Genomic DNA, 23,321 nt, shown 5'->3' on the forward strand with positions numbered 1-23,321 from the left:
GCCATTGGAGCGATAATAAATACCATCGCCATAATAAATATTTGATCATTCAGGCTATGTTTATCAATTTTGATTCAGAGTGTTGTGGATTTTCGCCTTAACTTTATCACTTTTGCTGTGTGGTGTTTCAATTCACAACATCTGGATGCAGTGGCATGATAGTCCAGTTACATTGGGTTTTACAGAAAAAGACGTACCATTGTCAGCGATACCAGTGACGATTTGTCCGAAATCAAAAGTTCGCAATAAGAAATTGAATGTACACCACAATAATCACTCTTTTTTGTCAAAAAAATTGAAAGGCATTGAGTATGAAATTAATATTTTTGCTTGAAAATGAAGACTCAGTTATATTTTTTTCCATATTTATGAACTTTGCCTAGGTTGTTGCGATATGAGACACTGTTCCATACATGTCTAAGCAACGTTTTTCATTTACCTCCAATGAAACATCCATTTACGAATAGTTCAATTTATCAAATAATTGAAGATATTGCACCAAGCATGAGCTATAGCAATGTTGAGTGTTCTTGGGGTCGATTGGCTACTGGATGTGATTCACTGCTGGCCCCAGTTATCACTGATGATGGACTTTGCTTTGTTTTCAATGGATTTCATTTGAGTTCAATGACATGTACACTGAAAAGTAAGTGATTTTTATTTATTACTCATTTCTCAGCATAGTCCCTAAAATGATGACTTTGAACGAATTTCGAAATGTATCGGAATCTAGATCGGAATGGAGTTTGGAAAATGGCTATGAAAATGAATTCAGCATACAAAACCAATATCCGCAACGCATGTTGTTTTGTCATCTCAAGGAGCTACATTGCGGATGGGCTTAGTACTTCACACAATCGATTTTAAATATTTATGCACTAGCTATCCAGCTTGAACCCTCAAGGAACCAAAGTGAATTTGACCATGCCCGGTGAAACACGAAAATCATTTTCACGCCATTTGGAAATAATGCCATTGGAGCATTCATATATTTCGATTAAAAACTTCGCCACTATACACCGACAAAACGCCAATATTTCTTCAATTCGTAACGTCAATTGCATTTCTTCAAATTAAACACCCAAAATAATTGCGAAGCAGAGTGTCTCGCCAATTATACACGAACAATATGCGGTTGGGTGAAATTTTCCGCTCCAAGTATGTTTGCGAAGGATTTTTCTGTCCTGCATTCACATTGCAATTATGGTTGAATTACAAAAAAGTTGATTTCTATTTTTAGGGGGTAAACATATAAAAATTTGTGGACTGTACAATATTGGATGTTATCGAAGTGTTAAAAGAAAATTGTTTAGAGAAAATTTTTTGAATGATCAATCCACCAAAATGTTTCGTGATAAATGCAATTGTTTACCATCGTGCATATTTCATATTAAGTATGAAACCCAAATCGATCGAAACGATTTTATCTCGTCGGAATCTACACGCAGTACTACGTAATGAAAATCAAATTTAAGGCACATCTAACTTCTCTAATTCGTTCTATTTTACATGTGTATTGTAGCCACTGGTTGCCAATTTTTCGTGAAAAAGGCGAAAACACGATTTTTTTTTGAAAGAGTCCTATATACTATAGGCACACATATAAAATAGTGCGATTCGGTGAAGGTTGACTAAATGGTATTACAGGGGGAGGAAAAATTTTTAAGCCTGACATATAGACGGCACTAGATACAAATTGTTCTTGTGCTGTAATTGAAGTACGAACTGTCAATAGTATTGCAGAAAAAAATTGAGTTGATATCTGTCGTCGTTTGTTTTCAACAGCATTGCATACCAAGTAACCTCGATGCGGTGATTAAGTTTCTCACAAAAGAAGGTGTGACACCAAAGGATATCAATGATCGCTTGCGTGCTGTTTATGGGGTCCTTGCCCCATCGTATGCCACAGTAAAACTATGGGCAAAACAATTCAAGTGGGGTAGAGAATCATTGTAAGATGATCCTCATACAGGTCGACCAATTGAAGCAACAGCTTCAGTTGTAGTGCAAAAATTTGAACATCACGTGCACGAAAATCCTCGAATGAGCAAGAAAGTGTTAGCAGCAATGTTTGACATCTCAGAGAAGAGTATTTACAACATACTTCATGAAAAATTGCACATGAGAAAGGTTTGCTCACGATGGATTCCAAGAACGTTGAACAAATCACAAAAAGAAGAACGAATTGCTGCTGCACACGAGTTTCTCGAGTTGTTGGAATGGAATGAAACGGACACATTTGAGCGAATAGTGCCTGGCGACGATTCCTGGATCCACTACTATGATCCAGAGCTCAAATCACAGACGATGGAATGGCACAAACGTGGTGAACCAGCATCGAAAGTGCCACGCAAACAAATTGCCACAAACACAGTAATGGCCTCTGTATTCTGGGATGCCAAAGGCATATTATTGGTTGAATTCCTTCCAAAGAATACCACAGTCACGGGCTATTATTATGCTCAACAAATGCATAGATTGCGTAAAGCGATCAGAGAAAAGCGTCCTGGTTTGCTCACTCGAAAAGTTCTTCTTTTGCATGACAATGCACCGCCTCACAAATCATTGCTTGCACAAGCTGCCATCAGGGAATGTGGGTTCGAACAACTCCACCATCCACCGTATTCTCCAGATCTGGCACCCAGCGACTATTTCCTGTTCCCAAACACCAAAAGATATCTAAAGGGGAAGCAATATGAGTCCGAAGAAGAGATATCGAACGATATTTTCAACGTATGGGAGGACAAAGATGCCGAGTGGTTTGAAGGAGGAATTGAAGCATTGAAGCATCGATATGAAAGTGTCATTCGTGTTCATGGAGACTACTTTGAATAATAAATATAGTCATTTAAAAATACAATGTGTGTTTCTATATCAGGCTTAAAAATTTTTCCTCCCCCTGTAATGCCAAATTTCATAGCTTTAATATAAACTGGTTGACATTTATACCCCTAAATATCCTTCTTACAGAATACAGCATTCATCTTTTGTCATATTTTTTGCTGATGATCAAGTTACCACACTGCAACGAACAGAAACGTATACTTTTACAGATATTCTGGCCATTTGTGGCGGTTTGCTTTTGGGAATATCGCTGCTGAGCATAGTGGAATTCATTTATTTCTTGACACTTCGATTATTTTGGACTGTTTGGCGTTCGAGAAATAAAAACGTTGTGGTTCCGATCAAAGCAGAAACTATAAGCAGTATTACCATCGAATCAATCGATTCACTAAACCAGAAATAAATATAGAGAGGAAAAAGCTTAGCTATGTTTCATCAAATGCAATTTTAAGGCTTATACTATTGTTGGTACAAGCTGTGCTGTTTTTGGTGTTTGTGTGTATTGTTTATTGTGTAAATGTTAAGCCACAGTTGAATTGTTTATTTTCTAAATAATCTACTATCTTGCATACAAATAAAAATTGAATTTTAATTCGCACTAACTGCACACTTATACAACATGACGTTTCCTTTTAAAAGCTTAATTATTGATAGTCAACCTGTACTAAGGAGACTTAAAATCAAGTTTAAAACAATAGTTTTTTCAGCTAAACAAACTAGATTTATTGATTTTTGTGCATTACTTCATATAATAAACAAATTTCTACGACTTTTTTTATATCATTTTAGTAGTTGCATAAAGGATTCGAAAAATTGTCAAGCTCAAATTCGATAAAAATTCATTGTTCAGCTATGTGGCTCTTTGTTCATGTCATTCGAACGTGTAAAAGGTTCATCACTCTCATCTGCGTGGAAAAATTTATAAATTACAATTTGCAAAGTCCTTCATTTTTAAGTAGATAAATGAAAAAAGACCTGATTCAGTTGTGTGTCCATTTGTATTTGGTAAAGCTTCGGTTGTGCTATCATCAGGCATTAAAGTAGTCACTTTGGCACAATTCGATTCATCGCTTTTATCCGAACAATCAGAAAAATTATCACATCGCCAAAATGACTGGATTTCAAACAATAAATAAACACAATATTAGCACCGTTGCTTTGAAGCCATCATGAGGTTATACTGTACCGGTATACACATTCCATTTTTACACGCAAATTCGTTGGTATCGCATTTTCTACCTGAAAAATAGTGTGAAATTACATTTTTAATGCAGCATTAATGGTTCCTCAAGTGAAAATACACGAATTACTGCGCAAGTATTTTTTTGGATTTTCACTTGAGATCTGAAAATTCACTTAACGGAAATCGGGAAAAAGGAAACTCAAAAAGTGTTCAATGTAGGAGACCCTTGTAAAAATGTCATCAGCAGATGTCGATATATAGTAGTCAGTCGTTTCCGATGAATCTGACAAAAAGTATCATTTCAAAAGTGTGATCAAAATTGAAGAAGATCACAAAAAACAAAAAGAGCACAAAGTCGTGAAAAGGTGCCTTTTGTTCTAAATTATAAGCCGTACCTGAGATACTGGATGAAATCTCGGAACCACTGCCATAGTCGTTCAAAGTAGTAGAATCGTATTCATATGAATCAGGTTTTTCAGCTTGAAGACCATTTAAAATGGTGCCAACATACAATATCCGCAGAATGAAATTCATTTTCGTCAAAAAAGCTTGCAAATTTTTTTTTGAATGACACTGGTATTTTGTATGTAAAATTTCGTTGGCGCCAGCACAACACCAATTTGAAGACTGAACGAGTGACACTGATCGCAACTACTATTTCTTGAACTATGAATTGGCGTCGCAAAAAGTGGCTTTGAATGTGCTGTTTTAACTTCAACTCAGATGAAATTTGCTAATAAATGTTGTTTTTATGAACATTATTCTTTTTTATAACCTTGGCATTGACGACGAATATTGCATTGCATTGAATGTTGAAAACGTGACTAATTTACTGAATTTTTATCCGAACTTTGAATATCTATTTGCAAATTTATTAATGTTTCGCTGGAAAGCAGAAAATGAAATCATCACCTACGTCATTCACTAAAAGCGCGCTTGGTGAGAGCCGCAATTATTTATTTGTTTTATTCTCTATCAGAAAAGAACCTTGGCTCGATTTGTGTGAAAAAATCAAAAGGAAGCATATTCGTCAACTCGACCTTCCGAAATATTCGTCAAAATGATTGAATCGCCAAAGAATCAAAATTCCTTTGTTAAAATTATTAAAACAAAAAGCTCTACATCAAAAGTCGTATAAGACGTTTCTGCGTCCAGAGCTGTTGAAGGCACCGTGGATATGTGGGCACTTTTCTTGTAGATGTCACTCTTCCTTATATTCAGTTGCGGCACATGAAAAATTATTTGCTATAAGCACGGGCACCAGTGAGTTCCCGTCCTTCTCTTGTGCCAAGAACTGCTCTGTCAGCGCTTTACGCCTGTTTTTTCCTCAATTGATCTTGAAATAATAAAACGAACCCGAAAATATTTTCTTTGCATCAATTTCTAAGCCAAATTTATTCAAATTGCTTCACTAAATAAACTGTATATATGTACAATCAACTCAAAAATATCTAAAATGTCTATCAACAATTATGTGAGTAATTCATTTCATTTTTCCGGTCAACATTTCTGTGTGATAATCTAATCAGATGGAAATCGAACGATAATTTCTTTTTGACTGTGTCCATGTTCATTGTCCAACACAGAACAAATGTATATTCCAGCATCTGTGTAATTGATGTTATACTTCTGGAATACAGCATATCCCGATGAAACGTAGTAATGCGAATTCAACGGATTTGGTACATTCCATTGTGCGCTGCTGAATGGTGACGCTTCGTCGGCTGAACAGAATAATTCCAATTTATCGCCTTGTGATGCGAAAATCCATTGTACATTCGGCAAAATGGTGACATTTAACACTGCTTTTTTGACAATTATTGACACTGATTGGCTTGTTTCGCCCAAAATGTTGGATGCTATGCATGCATAATCAGTAGCTTCGGTAGCGGTTATGTTGGATATTAAAATCGTACCATTACCTATCTCAATGACTCGATTTGAAAGTGGTGCTCCATCAAGACGTGTCCATTTCAAAATCGACGGCGAATTACCATTGGATACTATGCGACACTTGAGCAAAACAAATTCACCGACTTGCACCACTTGCGGTTCGGTTGGGTGGATTTCGATCACTGGTGCGGAATACACTGTAAAAATACGTTTTGATCAATAATAATAAAAAAAATAAAAAAAAGTTAAGCATGATTACATTTTACATTGACAATCGTACTCGCCATTGAAATCAGTCCATTTGATTCGATTCTGCACTCATAAACACCTTGATTCTCTGGTTGAGCATTGTAAATTCTCAAAACATTTGCAAATGTTTCCACATTCGATGCAAAACCATCGCCGTACTTTTTTTGCCAGATAATATTTCCGTCATAGCTTCCGTAAACGTTACAAAATAATGTGAAATCAGTGCCTTCGGCGACGGTGTAGAGGTCTTTGGCGAATGTCAACATTGGCAGTGAAAACGACGGCGGATTTGGAGTCGAGATTTTTAAATTATTTTCGGATACGGCTACACTTTGGACTACTGCTTCTGTTGTCGTCTCATGATTACAGTTTAGTTCATCATGTCCATCTACACAATCTTGATAAAATAAAAAGAATCGGTTTAAAGTTTAATTGGAAAATTAGATTGTTGGAAAAATGGGCATCATTTGACTTACCGACATATCCGTCACAACGCCAAGCTAACTGAAATGGGAAATATAATATTTAATTTGGTTTCAAAGTGAAATTTGAACGAATCTTTTTGATAAGTTCCACGTTTTAATACTCTACCGGTATACAATGTCGGGGCCATAGGAAATGCGAGAGAGGTACACAATCGAACTGGTCGCCAAGGCACTTTTCATCTGCAAAAATACATTAAAATAGAAAAAGTGGTTCAAATCCATAACAGGTCAAAATCAGCTCTTAAGATAAAAAAAAATGCGATTAAAAAAATAATACTTGTCTCGCCCGTAATGATCGATGAGTCTGTTGTACTGGCGCTATCTTCATCGTCAAAAAACGACGTGGTGGAATCGATGGCACTTTCTTCAATTTCATCTGTTGTTGAACTCAATTCATCAGAAGAACTTACTGTACTCCATTCAATTTCCTGTGAAATATCTGTGTGGAAAACCATCAATTACTATTTGTTTGTCTGATGTTTTGAAGCATAATACGAAATCGTCTCAATATGACGTTGTCTTTCATCAATTTCATACAGAGCCGGTTTTTCATGTCATCAATTTTCAATAGCAAAATTTAAAGCGAAAAATACCTGAGTCGATTGTGTAATCGTTTCCATTTTCGGTACTTTGTTGAATCACCTCTTGAATTGAAGAAATTTCAATTTCCTCTGTTGTTGAACCCAAATCCGTGCAATACATTTCATCACTTCCATCTCGACAATCTTGAAAAAAAAAAGCAATTATAGAATGTATGATTTTTGGGGAAAATCGAATACTTCGACTTACCATTCCATAAATCACACCGCCAACGCAACTGAAATTTACGAAATAAAAAAAAATAATTAAAAATCGTCGACAATTTATCGAAAATGGTACTATACCGGTATGCAATCGCCGCTAGCGCAAGTGAACTCGGTGGAATGGCATTTTCTTAATCCTTTTGAACCTTTGGCAAATGAAGACGGAGGCGAAGGTAGTAGTATATATTCGTCATCTGTGGTGCTTGTATTACCATCCCCTGTTGTCGGTGTTTCAGATGTAATTGATGGTTCCAATGCAGTTGTATCTATCACAAAGGGGAATTTAACAAAAAAATCAATTGAAATGGAAATTCCAAAGTATGAAATGAAGAATGCAAAGATTTTCCAAATAAATGTTTGTGTAACGAAAAATTGTGTTAATTTTTAAAAAAATTGAAATTGGTTTAGCAAAAATCAGAAAATCACAGAATTTTCACATCCCGAAGTGCTACAAGTGCATAAATCACCTGAGAGTTCTTCACTTGTACCGTCGCTAGTGGTGATAGTGTATTGAGTCACCTCATCCGAATAAAGTTCAACTTCCGCTGGAAGAAAATGAGACATTTAATCTTCTACAATTTGAATTTTCTCCGATTTCAGTTTAAATTCCATTAATTTTCACTTAGAACAAATTTTTGAAATAAAAAGAGAGTTGATATTCAATAATGTTCGATCAATTTACTGAAATTAATTTCGGAATTATTCGATGAATAATTTGCAGAAATGTTTTTGGCACGAAAAATACGATAAAAATGCATGCACCGCGGTGCCTATAAGATCATTCGAGACGAAAAGACAAAACAGTCATTGCAATCGGGACATACCCAAATAATCATATCCGTACGTTGTAAAATCACACGACAAGACTCCAAATAACAAAAGCCACGCAATGATCTTCATTTTCTTGTACAATCACCTCCTCACTTCAGATTATTACTCAATGTTTTGGGTGAGAATTTTTTTCACAACAATCACTGTTTAAAGATGAGGTTAAATCAAACAATTCAAAATCAAAATTTTCTACTTTTAAACTCGTAAACAAGTTTCAAATATTGATCTGGAAATATTTTATATGGAAAAAATACACCTGTAAGTCCGTAGTGATAGTTAAAAATTGCAAATGGAAATGCTCAAAAAATAACAAAGCACCACTCAGTTTGAGGGTCAGAATAGAACTGATTCCATTATTGGCACATATCGCTGCTAAGATTCACCTGTAATCTTGCATGTGTCTCGAAAACAGAGAATAATTTCAAACGTGCTTCTCTTAGTTAAACATACATCTTTGATACTTCAGTCAACAAAATACCTGAACTTGAATGTGTTATGGACGTGACAAATGTCCAATTTTTATGGAATATAATGTAGGTCGGCGATGATAGCTCACAAATTTATATTAAATTAGTTTGACGTGATTGAATCGTTTTGAATATTTTTGGAATTGAGTTTACGGAAATTCCGACCGAAATTATTGTTTTGAGACTTACAACGTGAGATACAATCTTAACATATGTAAATTATTTGCCATTTTTTGTTTGAAAACCATTGAACGATTAGAAACGTAAGCCTCCTTATGTTTTTTTTTGTCTATAAATAGCTGCAGCATTGCTCACATAACTATAACTACGTTATCTCTTCAGCGTTCGAAATTTGATGATGTTAAACCATATTTACGCGTCAACAATATATGATTTAACTGATTTGCGGTAGATTGCGCACATTAATCTCGTTCGAGATTGTATTCAAAACGCAAACACCGAAATGCTTACATACACATTGCGGTTAAAGGTAAGTTTTGTATCAATCTAGTATTTATACATTGCTGCGAAAAAAGTAAAAAATTGAAAAAGTTAAACGAAAAAAGCATGCGAACAATACTGATGATATTTTACTGAACTACTTATTCATTTTCAAAATAAAAACCTGTGAGGCGTCCATTAATATTAGAAGAAATTATCATTCGAAGAACACATCAAACAATAATTAAATAACAATGACACGAACGATGGCATTGTGTATTAACGTGTTTCTGTTCTTGTTTTGGATTTTTTTATGGAACTTCATATTTTATACTAGCAATATGGGATTCTATAGAATGGTTTATCTTTTATCTATGTGCCTCGTAAGTTTATCAAATTAAAGAAAAACTATTTTCGCGTAAAAGTTAATTTTTCGTTAATTTCACAAATAATGAGTTCAAATTGCAATTTCAGTGATTAATTGTGTGATGCTTTTTTTATCAATATGCGGAATTTTAAAGGTATGCTGATTTTGAACGAAATATCGAATGAAACGAATTCATTTACTTCATTTTTTGAATAGAGGAAAGGTTGGCTTATACCAATGATGTGGTACCAATGATGTGGCTTGTTCCGGCCCAAATTTGTTTCATCATAATGATCGGATTTGAGTCTTCCCTTTGGTTTTTCTTTTTTGGTAATTTCAATTCGTATTTTTTGAATTTCGTCAGAAAGTAAGTATCGTGAGGAAGTATCCAAATTGAAAACTGCATTCAAACAAATCGTTATTGATTAATAGAATTTCATTGCCGTGACGCCTTTTTAACTAGATTAAAATGAATTTTGACCGAAATATGTTTAAAGTTTTGTTTTAAAATTCGAATGCAGAACCATTTAATTATCACGAATGAAATTTAGAAAAGCTCGACTTCGTCGGATTTATAAGAAAACTTATGTCGCACCAGAATTTTAACTAGTATTCAATATGTGCTCAATAACTCGTTCAAAAGCGGCATCCCCATCAAAACACCGCCGAATCAATGAATAGGCGTATGATTTAAACCACAAATATCGTTTAGTTATCATTAACAAAAACTCTGAAAATTTGTTTATCATAAACTTTTGTGTTTGAAATGTGGTGTCTCTATGGTTTCGGGTGACTCCACTGGAAATTACTTTATTTATTCAGCTTGAAAGTGAAATTTATGATTAGAATCCTTTCATTTTTTGTGTAAGAACGTTTAATTTTTACGAGCTTCGAAGCGCCGATTTGGGTTCCCTCGTGATTGCTTGAGTAGTGAATAATTTTTGGTAAATGATTCTTTGAAAAATTTAAAAAAAAATTGCAGAAAAAATCATAGGTGATGACGAGGGTTCCTAGGGTTCGGATGACCCCCCTCTTAAATATTTTTAGAAACCCTGAATAATTTTGAAAATAAGGACCTTTTTTTGCTCTTCACTTTTTTCTTCGAGAAAAATTCTTCCGTTTTGCCAGGGATTTTCGCCAAAAATGTGAAGAGCAAAAAAAAAACGAAAAAAGGGACAGATTTGGATAGAAGGTGAGATAGAATCGTGAAAAAATCTTTCAATTTGCTAGGAATTTTCCATCGTGAGAGAACCCCCTAAAAAGATGAAAGTTTTAAAATTCAATCAGTATTATCTAACATCGTTGGGAATTTGTTCGGATCGACAAACCGACGAAGTAAATGAATTTTGGCATTTTACCAGCAATTATGCAGTGGTATTTGGACTGGTCGGTCCCATGCTATTGGGCAGTTTAATTTACGCATATCAACACCTGAATCACTTAACATTGGCATTGAGAGCGATTCTATTGATGTGTGCAAGTTTGCAGTGCATTGGATCATACATAAGCATCGGACGGAAAATGTCGCAAGTCAAACGACTCTTCAAGTTACTTCAGGCATTCATTAATCGAGGTAATTTTGAATGGTTTCCAATTATTTAATTTTTAAATTATTAAGCATTTTTCATCGTTCAGATGTCAAAGCGACCGAAATGCTAATTTATACCAAAACCGAAGAAAAATGCCGAAAATTAACGCAGTTCATATCGGTTGGATATTTATCGATGGCAGCGGTGTTGTTCGCAGCGGCATTACTTTATGCCATTTTCTGCATGTCATTGGGAAATTTTGATACGGCCACATGGCTCTTACCATATAGTTTATACATGCCATTTGATACCTCGACGATAAATGGATGGTGTCTTTTCTGGTTAATTCAATGCTATGTATTGTTATAAATTGTTGTTATATTGTTATTTATTGTTGTATATATTATAGGTTGCATTCACCTATTCTTTTACTACAACATGTTCGGTTACATATTTTGTAGCTGTTGCTTATTATATTGTGGCCATGTGTGATCATTTTAATGCATTGATTCAGTCGCTTAGTTTGGACATTGAGCAGAATAAAGGGAGTCAAGTCAAACATTTCGTATGGCGGTTGAAGGAGATCGTTGAGTTACATTCGAAGAGTTTCGAGTATGTTTTGAAATTCAACATTTGACAAAAAATCAGGGATTGTTTCTCTGTGTAGGAGGAACGGAGAAAAGGAAAATGAAGAAATCTCCTCTTTCTCACCATTTCTTCTCCTCAGAGGATCAATTCCGGCCGAAAAATCAATAAATTTGAAATATTCGTTTCAGAATTTCAGAGCTATTCGGCGATGTATGCAGTGGCGTAATATTTTGGATGCTCTCATTGAACATTGTATTTTTCGCATCAGCTTTATATCAAATGGAACATGTAAGTAGATTTCGAGATTTCGAATAGTTGCCATAGAGTATCTGAATGGACCTTGTTTTTGAACGTCAAGTTCTTACGTAGAAACAAAAATCGATTTTGAATATTTCGCTGCTAAAAATCGATTTTTCAACTAATTTAAGACAATCGGCAGTTTGGACTTGATGATTATGTATGATTTTCTTTGCGTAATTGTCTCGCTACTGTGGCCGTATGCTTTGTGCTATGGAGCTACATTGATTTCAACGGGCGGCTTATCAACAGGCGCCACCTTGTACAATTCAAATTGGTACCAGTTTCCAGCCAATCTTCAAAAGCATATACCATTTATTCTGGCCCGTTCTCAACGCAATATTGTCTTAAGTGGATTTCATTTTATCGGTTGCAATCTGGAGAAATTCATTTGGGTAATTGTTTTCTTTGTTTTATTAAAGATGTGGTAAAACATGTCATTTTACACTTTTACAGATGAACAAATCAACCAGCTCATTTTATCTCATGTTTCGAAATTTAAATTCGAATGCAACAACGTACATAAAATGAAAAATGAAACAAGCTTTTATATTGTAGTGTCATACTTGATTCATGCAATAATTACAAAGATTTAAATCAATGTCCGAGAATGAAAGTGTATGGTGGTGTTACATTTCAATAAGTTGTGAATAGAAGTCTCGCTTTCATTCTCGGGCAATCAAATATATTTGATATTTTGGTGAAAAATAATACGATAAATATTCATAATTTCAGTATTTATTCATTACCTTTTTGGATTGTTTGTTTTGCACTACAATCATTTATATGTGCACAGAGACTGTTGTTTAGAGCAGAACTCTGAGGAAGAGTAGCTCTGAGGAGCAAGAGCAGGCTGAGGAGCAGTGCTATTATTAAAATTATAATTAAAATGAATAAATTTTATTTTTGCTCCTCACTGAGGAGGAGCACTGCTCCTCAGCCTGCTCTTGCTCCTCAGAGCTACTCCTCCTCAGAGTTCTGCTCTGAGCAACAGTCTCTGTAATGTGCATAATTTTAAATAGAGTTCGTTCGATGTCAATTGACGTATTCAGAGCTGATATTTTCACTCTGGCAGTGCTCGTACACAATGCCTATATTTTCAAAGTCTACTCTGTGCGAGCACTATAAGAGTGAAAAAACCACCTCTGGACGTTTTTTACCATTTTTCTATCAAGGCACGTGTAAACCATAAAATTATCAAAATAATTTTCTGCGCGCAAAACAAATATTTCCGATGTAAGCGCGTGAAAGAGATGTGTTTTCAGGAAGGGAAAAAAACATTGCTGTAATTCGAATGGTTTGTTCATAACCTTGTATTTATTTAATTTAATTGTATTTTTACAAATAAAATGAGTCATTTGTGAAATTGATACAGCAATGATAAATTGTTGCACTTTAATTCAGACATTCGCTAGACTTCCATAGGATTGGTACTAATACAAATTGTGATGGATTTTGTCAGTAATTTTATCAAAATCTTCGTTTGTCATTACTTTACCGTCGTGACGTTTTTGAATTTCCTCAAATGTTGGCGTACATAAAATGTTGCTTATTACATCCTTGCCTTTTTGATACAACGACTTATTTTCTGGTTGTGGCTTAGCTTTCTCGTTTTTAGCTGCTTCAACCAAAATAAAGAAACAAATAAGCAAATAAAGCAAATTTCGATTCAACATGTGAAATAAAGTGCTTTTTTAGAAGAATTTCTTTTTGTAATAATGTACAGTATGTTTCATTATAGAGAGAGGTTGATTAAACTACCACAAATTTCAAATATCTTAAAAATATTTCTGGTGTTGCAAGATGAGACTCTAAGCTACTACGCCAATTAACATTGACAGCTTTCAAATCAGTACAGTGTTTGTTGTGCAACGAAAACATTAATTCCGAACATTTTCATTCACGGTTTGAAGCCGTTTTTTTGCATTTGCATCCAAAAGGACAAAGAATGTCGATTGCATCGACTGCTAAATACATTAAAAAGTCTAGGAGGTTCTGTTGAAATATGATTATTTATATTCAATGAGTTAGCTTGGTGAACACATTAACTAAGAACATCATCTTGTGAGATGCAAATTAAACATTGTATGAAATGTCATTAGTGTCACTTTGGCAAAGACATTGCAAAGCAATGCCAAGTAAAATACTTTCTTCTCTAATAAATCGTTCAACACGACGGACGTGTATAAAATAAAATAATTATTTATTAATAAAATTCCATCAATAAATTTCAGGTTATGGGCCCAGATCACCCATAAATAATTAATTTATTTAAGAGAAGCAAAATAATTTAAAATTCCGTGTTTTTGTCGTGGCATTTTTTTTTGATAAATTGTTCACTTTGATTCGTTCGAAAGTGAGGTTAGATTTCATTCCGACGGTATATGCATTTACATGAGTAAATCGAACAAAACCACACCGCCAAAGCTCATTGCAAAGACCAGCAACAAAATAACACAAACGATTGATACATATAATCCAGAAACATCGATGGCATCGTCAATTTTAGCATCAATTGAAAAGTTGCGTGGGCGAGAAAATTATTCTTCGTGGAAATTTTCAATGGAAAATTACTTGGCATTAGAGGATTTATCGAAATGTATAACGGGAGATGAAACGTGTGAGAAAAAGAATGCCAAGGCAAAGGCAGCAATCGCATTGAGTATCGACAAAACAAATATTGTGCACATCAAATCAGCAAAGACATTAAAAGAAATGTGGAATAATTTACAAACAACTTTTGAAGACAAAGGCGCAGTGAGAAAAGTCACATTGATGCGCAAAATAGTCAACACAAAATTGGAAAAATGTGCGTCGATGGATGTCTATGTAAGTGAAATCATTTCTACGTCTCAAAAACTAATTGATGTTGGTTTTGAGGTGCCAGATGAATGGCTGGCAATATTTTTACTAGCCGGATTGACCGATGATTATTTGCCAATGATAATGGCAATGGAAAGTACCGATAAGAAACTTTCAAGTGACAGTGTTAAAACCAAACTGTTACAGGAAACATCGGCAAGTAGTACAACAAACGATGATAGGGCACTTTTCGCAAAGAATCGTGGCTCATTTCGGGGTAAAAATGGATTGATTTGTTACTCTTGTAGACGAAAAGGTCATAAGTCAATTAATTGCCCTGAGAAAACCAAGAAATCGGCTGATAAATTTGGGCAAAGACCCAACAAAAATACTGATAAAAATAACAGTTCGTCTGTGGCATTCAGTGCGGTATTTTTGAGCGGTAAATTCGATAGAAATGATTGGTTTGTTGATTCAGGAGCGACAAGACATATGACAATGAGAAGCGATTGGATAAAGGAATCACGGAATGACGATATATCACCGATACGTGCAGCAAATGATGAGCTGATGGAAGTTGAATGCAGTGGAATGGTTGATTTTAAGGCGAATCTAAATGGAAAACAATCGATTGTGGAGATTCAGAACGTACTTTGTGTACCAAGATTGACAGCCAATTTGCTTTCCGTAAGTGAACTTACTGCTAAAGAAAAATTAGTTATTTTTACTTCCAGAGGTTGTGTGATTCAGGACTCGGATGGAGTAGTGCTAGCAACGGGATCATTGGTGAATGGATTGTATCGTTTGGATGGTATAGGCGGCATGGCTTTGGCAAGTATTGGATCGAACAACACAATGGAAATATGGCATAGAAGAATGGGTCATATTAATCCATCTTATTTGATAAAAATGCGGAATGGTGGTGTAAATGGTATTTCATTCGTTGAAAATGACCGTAAATATGCATGTGTTGCATGTTGTAAGGGTAAACAAGTACGAAAACCTTTTCCCAAAGCAGGATCAAGAGCCAAGCAACTATTGGAAGTAGTGCATGCGGATTTGGCTGGAAAAATAGAATGTAGTTCTATTGGTGGCAATAAGTTTTGCCTGGTAATCGTTGATGACTTTAGTCGAAAAACGTTTGTATATATGCTAAAACACAAGAATGAAGCTTTTGAAAGATTTTGCTCATTCAAAAGACTTGTTGAGAATCAAACTGGATTTCACATCAAGGCTTTTAGAAGTGACAATGGTACAGAATTTGTTTCGAAGCATTTTGAGCATTATCTTGATAGGCATGGAATTCATCATGAAACGTCGGTGGTATACACACCACAACAAAATGGTTTAGCAGAGCGAACTATACGAACATTGAAAGAACGAACCAAATGCATGTTGCATGATGCCAAGTTACCGGAAAAATATTGGGCTGAAGCGATGAATACGGCGGCCTACATAAAGAATCACACAACCTCAACAGTCTTGGGCGATAAATCACCAATCGAAATTTGGACTGGAAAGAAACCGGATGTCAGTCATTTTAGAGTTTTTGGTTCGATGGCAATGGCGATGATACCCAAGGAGAAACGACGTGGATTTGAAGCCAATTCGAAGGAAATGTTATTTGTTGGCTACAGCGAAAATCAAAAAGGATATCGTTTAATGGATCCAAAGACCAACAAAGTAACAGTTTGCAGAGATGTCACATTCTTCGAAAATGGTAACAACATTTTGAACTTAAATAATGATAACCAAGATTTTAGGTATTTTACAGATGAAAATGAGTCTGTAATTGAAAATGGTGACGTCGATGATAACGATACAACAATTGTTGAAAATGTATCGAATGGCGTGCAACATGGCCAAGACAATGTTGCAAATGAATTGCATGATCTAGTCGAACTTGGAGATTTGGGCATACAGCATGGCCCTGACAATGCTGTTATAAATGAAATTACACTTGATAGTTCGACTGATTTTGAAGACGTTGTAGAGGATGATACGTTTGTACCACCAAGAATGGACTATGCAAGTGATGATAGTAGATTGGAAGACACAACAATCAACGAAAATGAAGAGCAGATAGTACGTCGATCGCAGAGACAACATAGACCAGTTGAACGATATGATGCGGCATGTTTGGCGGAAGCAGGATTAAATGGAGAACCATCAACAGTCGATGAGGCGCTGAATGGACGAGATAAAATTCATTGGAAAGAGGCCATGAACGAGGAATACCAATCATTGATTGAAAATCGCACATGGGACTTGGTACATTTACCTGACTGTGCAAAACCAATTCGAAATAAATGGGTCTTTAAATTAAAAAGAGACTCAAATGGTAAAATTGTACGTTACAAAGGCCGATTGGTGGCAAAAGGTTGTAGTCAACGCCCTGGAATTGACTATGAAGAAACGTTTTCACCAGTTGTCAGGTATTCTTCTATTCGAATGTTAATGGCAATAGCAGTTAAAATGAATTTAAACATCGACCAAATGGATGTTGTGACTGCATTCTTGCATGGTGAAATAAAGGAGGCAATATACATGCAACAACCTGAGGGCTATGACGATGATAGCGGACGTGTTTGCAAATTACGAAAATCGATCTATGGTTTAAAGCAAGCAAGTCGACAATGGAATTTAAAACTGAACGACGTTTTGGAAAAAGCTGGTTTCACACGATGTAAAACCGACTCATGTATTTATGTTCGACGATCAGACAATTCAATAATAATTGTAGCAGTATACGTTGACGATATGTTGATTTTTCATAACAACAATGAATGGAAAATTCAATTAAAATCAACACTAACAAAACACTTCAAAATGAAGGACTTGGGAACTGCATCGGAGGTTCTGAACATACGCATTAAATACGATCGTCAGAAAGGTATTTTGAGTTTGGATCAACGAAAGTATGCAGAAGAAATATTGCGGCGATTTAATATGTTTGACTGCGACCCAGTAAAATTGCCAAGCGATCCAAATCAAAAATTGAGTAGTAAAATGTCGCCAACCACGGAAAATGAGCTAAGACAAATGGAAATAATACCGTATCGTGGTGCAGTGGGAAGTATACTACATTTGGCACAGTGTACACGACCAGACCTTTCATTCAGCGTAACCAATGTGAGCCAATTTAACCAAAACCCTGGCCAAGCACATTGGAAGGCAGTGAAGCGTATACTACGTTATATAAAGGGTACATTGAACTGCAAGTTAACATTTGCCAGAGATGGTAAATATGGGGAAATGTGTGCATATTCGGATGCTGATTGGGCATCAAGTTTCGAAGATCGTAGATCATGCACAGGTTACGTTTTCTTATGGAAAGGAGGCGCTATATCTTGGTCATCAAAGAAACAGCGAACAGTAGCACTGAGCACGGCAGAATCGGAATACATGGCACTAACAGCAGCGTGCCAAGAAGCAATTTGGTTTGATCAATTGAAGTACGAGGTCTTGGGAGAAAGAAAACCAAATTTTCAAATTTATTGCGACAACAAAGGAGCGATAGACTTGGCACAAAACGGAGCATACAGTGCACGGACAAAGCACATTGACATTCGGCATCATTTTGTTAGAGATCTCATACGTAATGAAAAGATTAAAATTTGTAAAGTTATAACTGATAAAATGATAGCAGATAATCTCACAAAGGCTGTTCCTTTTAACAAACACGAATTTTGTACCATTGAGATGGGTTTAAATTATTTAAAGTAGTTAATGGTAAATTCAATTTTTTGAACTGATATAATTAAATACAAAGCGAAGTTTATTTTTTTTAATATTGTAACCCATTGATTAAGTGGGAATGTTGAAATATGATTATTTATATTCAATGAGTTAGCTTGGTGAACACATTAACTAAGAACATCATCTTGTGAGATGCAAATTAAACATTGTATGAAATGTCATTAGTGTCACTTTGGCAAAGACATTGCAAAGCAATGCCAAGTAAAATACTTTCTTCTCTAATAAATCGTTCAACACGACGGACGTGTATAAAATAAAATAATTATTTATTAATAAAATTCCATCAATAAATTTCAGGTTCGTAACAAAGTGAATCCAGCAGTATAAGCATGAAAAAAATGTGAACGATCAGCCCAATGTTAAGCCAAACCGAGTCTCCTCGCCAGAGCAAGATAAGCCAATAGTTATGTTGTTCGACGAAAATCCAGGTATTTCGTTGAGCCAAGGTGTTGAACGGCTATGCCATCTTGAAAAAGACGTCTCGCGCTCCACAATCAAGAAAAAATTAGATGTTGCCGGTGTTCGTTATCGCAGTAAATTGAAGAAATCACTTTTGACAGAAAACTAGAAGAAAAACGCATTGACTGGGCAAAGCAAAATTCAACAAGAGATTGGAGAGAAGTTATATACACTGACGAGCCATTCTTTTGGCTGGTGAATAGCACTACCCATGCCTAGTCTAGAGCCGAAAAGAGAATGGTCGTTCGCTCGGTAAAGTATCCGAAAAAGGTGCATGCTTATGGTTGCTTCTGTGAAGCTGGTTTTGGAAGGTTGACCGTATTCACGGGCCTTGCAAACGCCGTGAGGATCAACCAACATTACTCATCGACACTGTTACCCACCGCTAAGAAGTTCTATGGCAACGGCAATTCGAATTGGCTTCTACTAAAAGATAATGATCCAAAACACAAAAGTCGTCTCTGCTCCGCTTGGAAAGAGGAAAATGACATAAAACAAATGGAGTGGCCGCCACAGTCACCCGATTGCAATCCGATCGAAAATGTTTGGGATTTTATTAAGGCAAGGCTTCGTGGTAAAACACACCGCAATTTGAAGCAGCTCAGTTCATTCATTTAGCGCCAGTGGAAATGTTTTCAACGTGAATATGCTGAAAATTTGAGCAAAAGTATGCCCAACAGATGTGCCCTTGTGATCGAGAAAGAAGAAGAATGGATTAAATATTAATTTTTGGCGCCGTAGCTTAGATACTAAATAAAATGTATATAAAATAATTTTGTAAAACTCTTGGGTTTTTTATAAAAAATCAACCTCTCTCTATAATGAAACATACTGTATAGTGTTATCTCTGATAACTTACCGCTGACTGTTTGCAGCTGATAAACTTGGTCTATGTATGTTTTTACTTTTTCGCACACAGTTTGTGTATAACACAATGTATAAAGTAACTGGTGTGATAGAATACAAGGTAAAAGAAATTATGTTTTGTATTTTAAAAAGTCATCATGATTTAGCTGTACTCCAAGGGCAGCAATAATTAGTCAATAAAAGGACGTACTCCTTTCTTTGACACTGCCACTGACAATATTGACTGTCCGGATGGACGGACATTTATTTTGTTCGGAAATTCGACGGACATTTAGGAATTTTCCCAAAACACTCAAACGATCGAATGAGTTTCCATTTATTGCTCCACATATCCGGCTCTCAGTAACAATCTCTGCTTGCATCAATAAAATTAATTGGCATACTCTGAATTATATAAGAAATAAAACAGAATTCAAGCATCTTTTCATGTCCACCGTTTGGACATCTTTTCATGTCGTTTGTTTAAAAAACATCAGATGGAATGGTTTTTATGTGCATTTATTCAACAAATTCAATAGTGTAAATAAGATACAGATCAATAAAATATCCAAAAATCTAGTAAAAGATACTAATAAAGTTATCTAATGATAACGAAACATATCATTATCCAAAAAAGTAACAATAAAATATTCAGACCTCTACAATTGGGTGTGTGTATTGTGTAACGTGTCTCATTTTTTTCAAGTTTTTTTCTTTTTTTCATTTTTTTTATCTAGTCTTCGTTGTGCATGAGTAAAGTACAGAAAAGAATAGGGCTCACAATCTTTGATAATAGTTGCATTTGGACGGTGTCTTGACTAATTAAAAATATTTATAAAGTGTGCATGTGTTAATAACAATCAGAGTATTGCTCAGCGCTGCTGCCATCCAGAGCATATTAAAATATCTTGCTGAGAATGCGTCGTCCGTCGCATGCGAAGGTACGTAGCAGTTTATACATCACAGCGAACAACATTGTTCTCTATTCAATCGTTTAGATGTTTTGAGTCACATAATCGTGAAGAGAACAATGCATTCATTCTTGTTCGCTGTGATGTATAAACTGCTACGTACGTTCGCATGGGACGGACGACGCATTCTCAGCAAGATATTTTAATATGCTGTGAATGGCAGCAGCGCTGAGAAATACTCTGATAACAATAATTACGAGCAATTTCTTATGTTACTATATGCTTTGAATGACACCAATCAATTGTAGATTAAAGGTGCCCATTGAATATAAAACGAATCACTTTCCGAGTGAAAATATTTAGTGAAGACATTTTTTGAAGTGAAAATTCACAAAAATTTCAAAATTATGATGCGTGTTCAGTGTTCACTCGGGTCAATAAGCGATACATTTATTTAATTTGGCGAAGAAGCGTGTAATATGAGTATCCTCCATTGACAACCTAGCGATTGAATTCAAAAATTTAAAATACAGTTTAATGTTGAATCTCAATATTTGGTCATCACATGTACAAAATTACCTTCTTATATGTTTCACGAGTTAAAATATGATTAGCGAACCCTTTGAGGGCAACGGGTTGTTGTGTGGCCATCATGATCATTGGTAGCATTTTTTGAATTTCAATTGGGAGTGCATACCATTCGCTTTCAGAAATTGTGTCATCAATTGCTGCAAATCGACCACAAACTCTCTCGATAAATTCACAATAGATGAATTGCACAGCAAATGACCAAAACATTAACGTAAGTGGATGAATCAATTCCAATAAATTTCCAGAGTTCTTGTTCTATATTCCATTCGAACACACTTTTAGTTAGTTAATACAAATTATAAATGTTTAAACTTTACCAATTCCATTTGAAAGATAAAAAGTGTACAACAAATTGTGGAAATACTCCAAATTAGAACAAATGTCATTGATAATTTATACATATTCGAAACCTCATAAACGAGTCTGAAATAATAGATTTACAGATACTGAATATCGAATTTAATAACATATGAAATGGGTTTCGAAATATGTACGTCACCTCTTCGCATCGCAATGAAATTGGATGAAATCCACGAATTGTTTCTTGTAATCCACGTCTCCATCTGAATTCTTGATGCTTTCATTTAAAACGTTTAATTGCCCTTTCAGATCGACGGTCAGCGATATCAATATTTCACATGATCCAACTAGAAAACTCATATTACAGGCAGAAATATACATCAAATAGTAAAACATCAAAAATTGAATTATGAAAGCAAAAAAATATCCATGAATTGATCTCCAATCGAAGGGGAACCTTTTAATATAAAACAATGAATTATGTAAAAACTTCAAAGTGATTCAGTTTCTTAAAAGTTCGGAAGCCAAGTGTCATTTTGACAGAACCACGCGCCCGGGGGCAAAAATACAGTGTGAAAATAACTGACTTTCGAAAATTTGAAAAATTGAAATACGTTCTAAATTTAACGAAACGTAATTTTTGAACTTGCCACATTGGAAACGGTAAACTGAATGACTCAACCCCCAAATCAGTTGTAAAATATAAGAAAAATGATATTATCAATTTTGGCAACATTACACTAGGCAACGTCAACTTGACAAACACAATGTTTATTATCTCGGTCCATTTCTCCACCTTTTCGTTCGCGTTAATGTAAATCATAGCTGATGTTGGAGTTTCCAGACCTAAATCACACAATGATTTCATTTTGATTTTATTGTCAGGACTAGAACTCACGTTTTCCAATCACAATTTCAAAATCCGCAATCATTTTAAAAATTCGCCGAATTAATTCCACATAAACTAACATAAGAGTGAATAAAGTAGCTGACACATAAAATGATTCACTGTATTCTCTCAAGGTTTTTGCCTCGAACAAAAGAAATAAAATGGCGAAAATGCCACAATTTCCGAGTAATATCACAATAGAAATATTTTTCAAATTAAATGGACTCTCCTCAAGAGTTTGAGTTGGACAAATGCTTATGATTTTTAGTGGTTTGTTAATCAGTTGAAAGATTTTCATGATGCTTTGATTGTACGTCACTTTGAATAGGCTTTCGAATGATGACTGATCCAACTAAATTTGCATTGAATGCATTTCATGGAAATGCTTATTCAGCTATTATATTTATAGAAAAATATCGACATTTTCTTTTGTAATGCAGTAATTACTGCCAAGGGGTCAGACACAAGATTTAAAATATTTAAATATGATTTTGGAAGAAGATTCATGAAGATACGAATTAATTTGCAAAGATTTGAATTTGAATGTTTTTTTTGACAAATTCGAATTGAAAGTGATTGAGAATGGGACTTAGGATTTGCGAAGATTTGAATTTTGAATTTTCGTTGTGTTTACCCCTAGATTGGTACGCAAATCACAACTGAAAATAATTCAACATATTTGAATGCTAATGAACAGTAACGTGGAGTTTAGGCAATTTTATCGATTTAAAATGTAATTTCGTTTTGTGATTATTCACAAGTTGATACACGTTTTTGGCTAAACGAC

At 35.0% G+C, this 23,321-nt stretch overlaps 2 protein-coding genes across 4 annotated transcripts; both read right to left on the minus strand.

Annotated features, from left to right (window-relative positions):
* Positions 1-3,589: 3,589 nt before the first annotated feature.
* Positions 3,590-4,673, minus strand: LOC116346200 (low-density lipoprotein receptor-related protein 8-like). 2 transcript variants are annotated; one of them, XM_031776139.1, is made up of 5 exons: positions 4,423-4,673; positions 4,206-4,310; positions 4,031-4,083; positions 3,820-3,958; positions 3,593-3,749 (listed from the first exon to the last, which is right to left on the minus strand). In XM_031776139.1, exons 1-5 carry the CDS (start codon positions 4,559-4,561, stop codon positions 3,691-3,693), a joined length of 495 nt encoding a protein of 164 aa, XP_031631999.1. In that variant the 5' UTR covers positions 4,562-4,673; the 3' UTR covers positions 3,593-3,690. The 2 variants fall into 2 exon arrangements, with proteins under 2 accessions (XP_031632000.1, XP_031631999.1); XM_031776140.1 differs by lacking the exon at positions 4,206-4,310 and having other exon boundaries at positions 3,590-3,749.
* A 719-nt stretch (positions 4,674-5,392) lies between these two features.
* Positions 5,393-8,635, minus strand: LOC116346139. Of its 2 annotated transcripts, XM_031776060.1 has the most exons (11): positions 8,545-8,635; positions 8,282-8,431; positions 7,925-8,002; positions 7,539-7,723; positions 7,444-7,471; positions 7,248-7,379; positions 6,932-7,093; positions 6,761-6,834; positions 6,646-6,673; positions 6,180-6,566; positions 5,393-6,117 (listed from the first exon to the last, which is right to left on the minus strand). In XM_031776060.1, exons 2-11 carry the CDS (start codon positions 8,355-8,357, stop codon positions 5,549-5,551), a joined length of 1,719 nt encoding a protein of 572 aa, XP_031631920.1. In that variant the 5' UTR covers positions 8,358-8,431; positions 8,545-8,635; the 3' UTR covers positions 5,393-5,548. The 2 variants fall into 2 exon arrangements, with proteins under 2 accessions (XP_031631920.1, XP_031631919.1); XM_031776059.1 differs by having other exon boundaries at positions 8,282-8,635.
* Between the last annotated feature and the right edge of the window lie 14,686 nt (positions 8,636-23,321).

The sequence above is a fragment of the Contarinia nasturtii genome, unplaced genomic scaffold (genome assembly GCF_009176525.2).
Source record: "Contarinia nasturtii isolate CC-2019 unplaced genomic scaffold, AAFC_CNas_1.1 Cnas_scaffold_1435, whole genome shotgun sequence".
In the NCBI taxonomy this organism is placed as follows: domain Eukaryota; kingdom Metazoa; phylum Arthropoda; class Insecta; order Diptera; family Cecidomyiidae; genus Contarinia; species Contarinia nasturtii.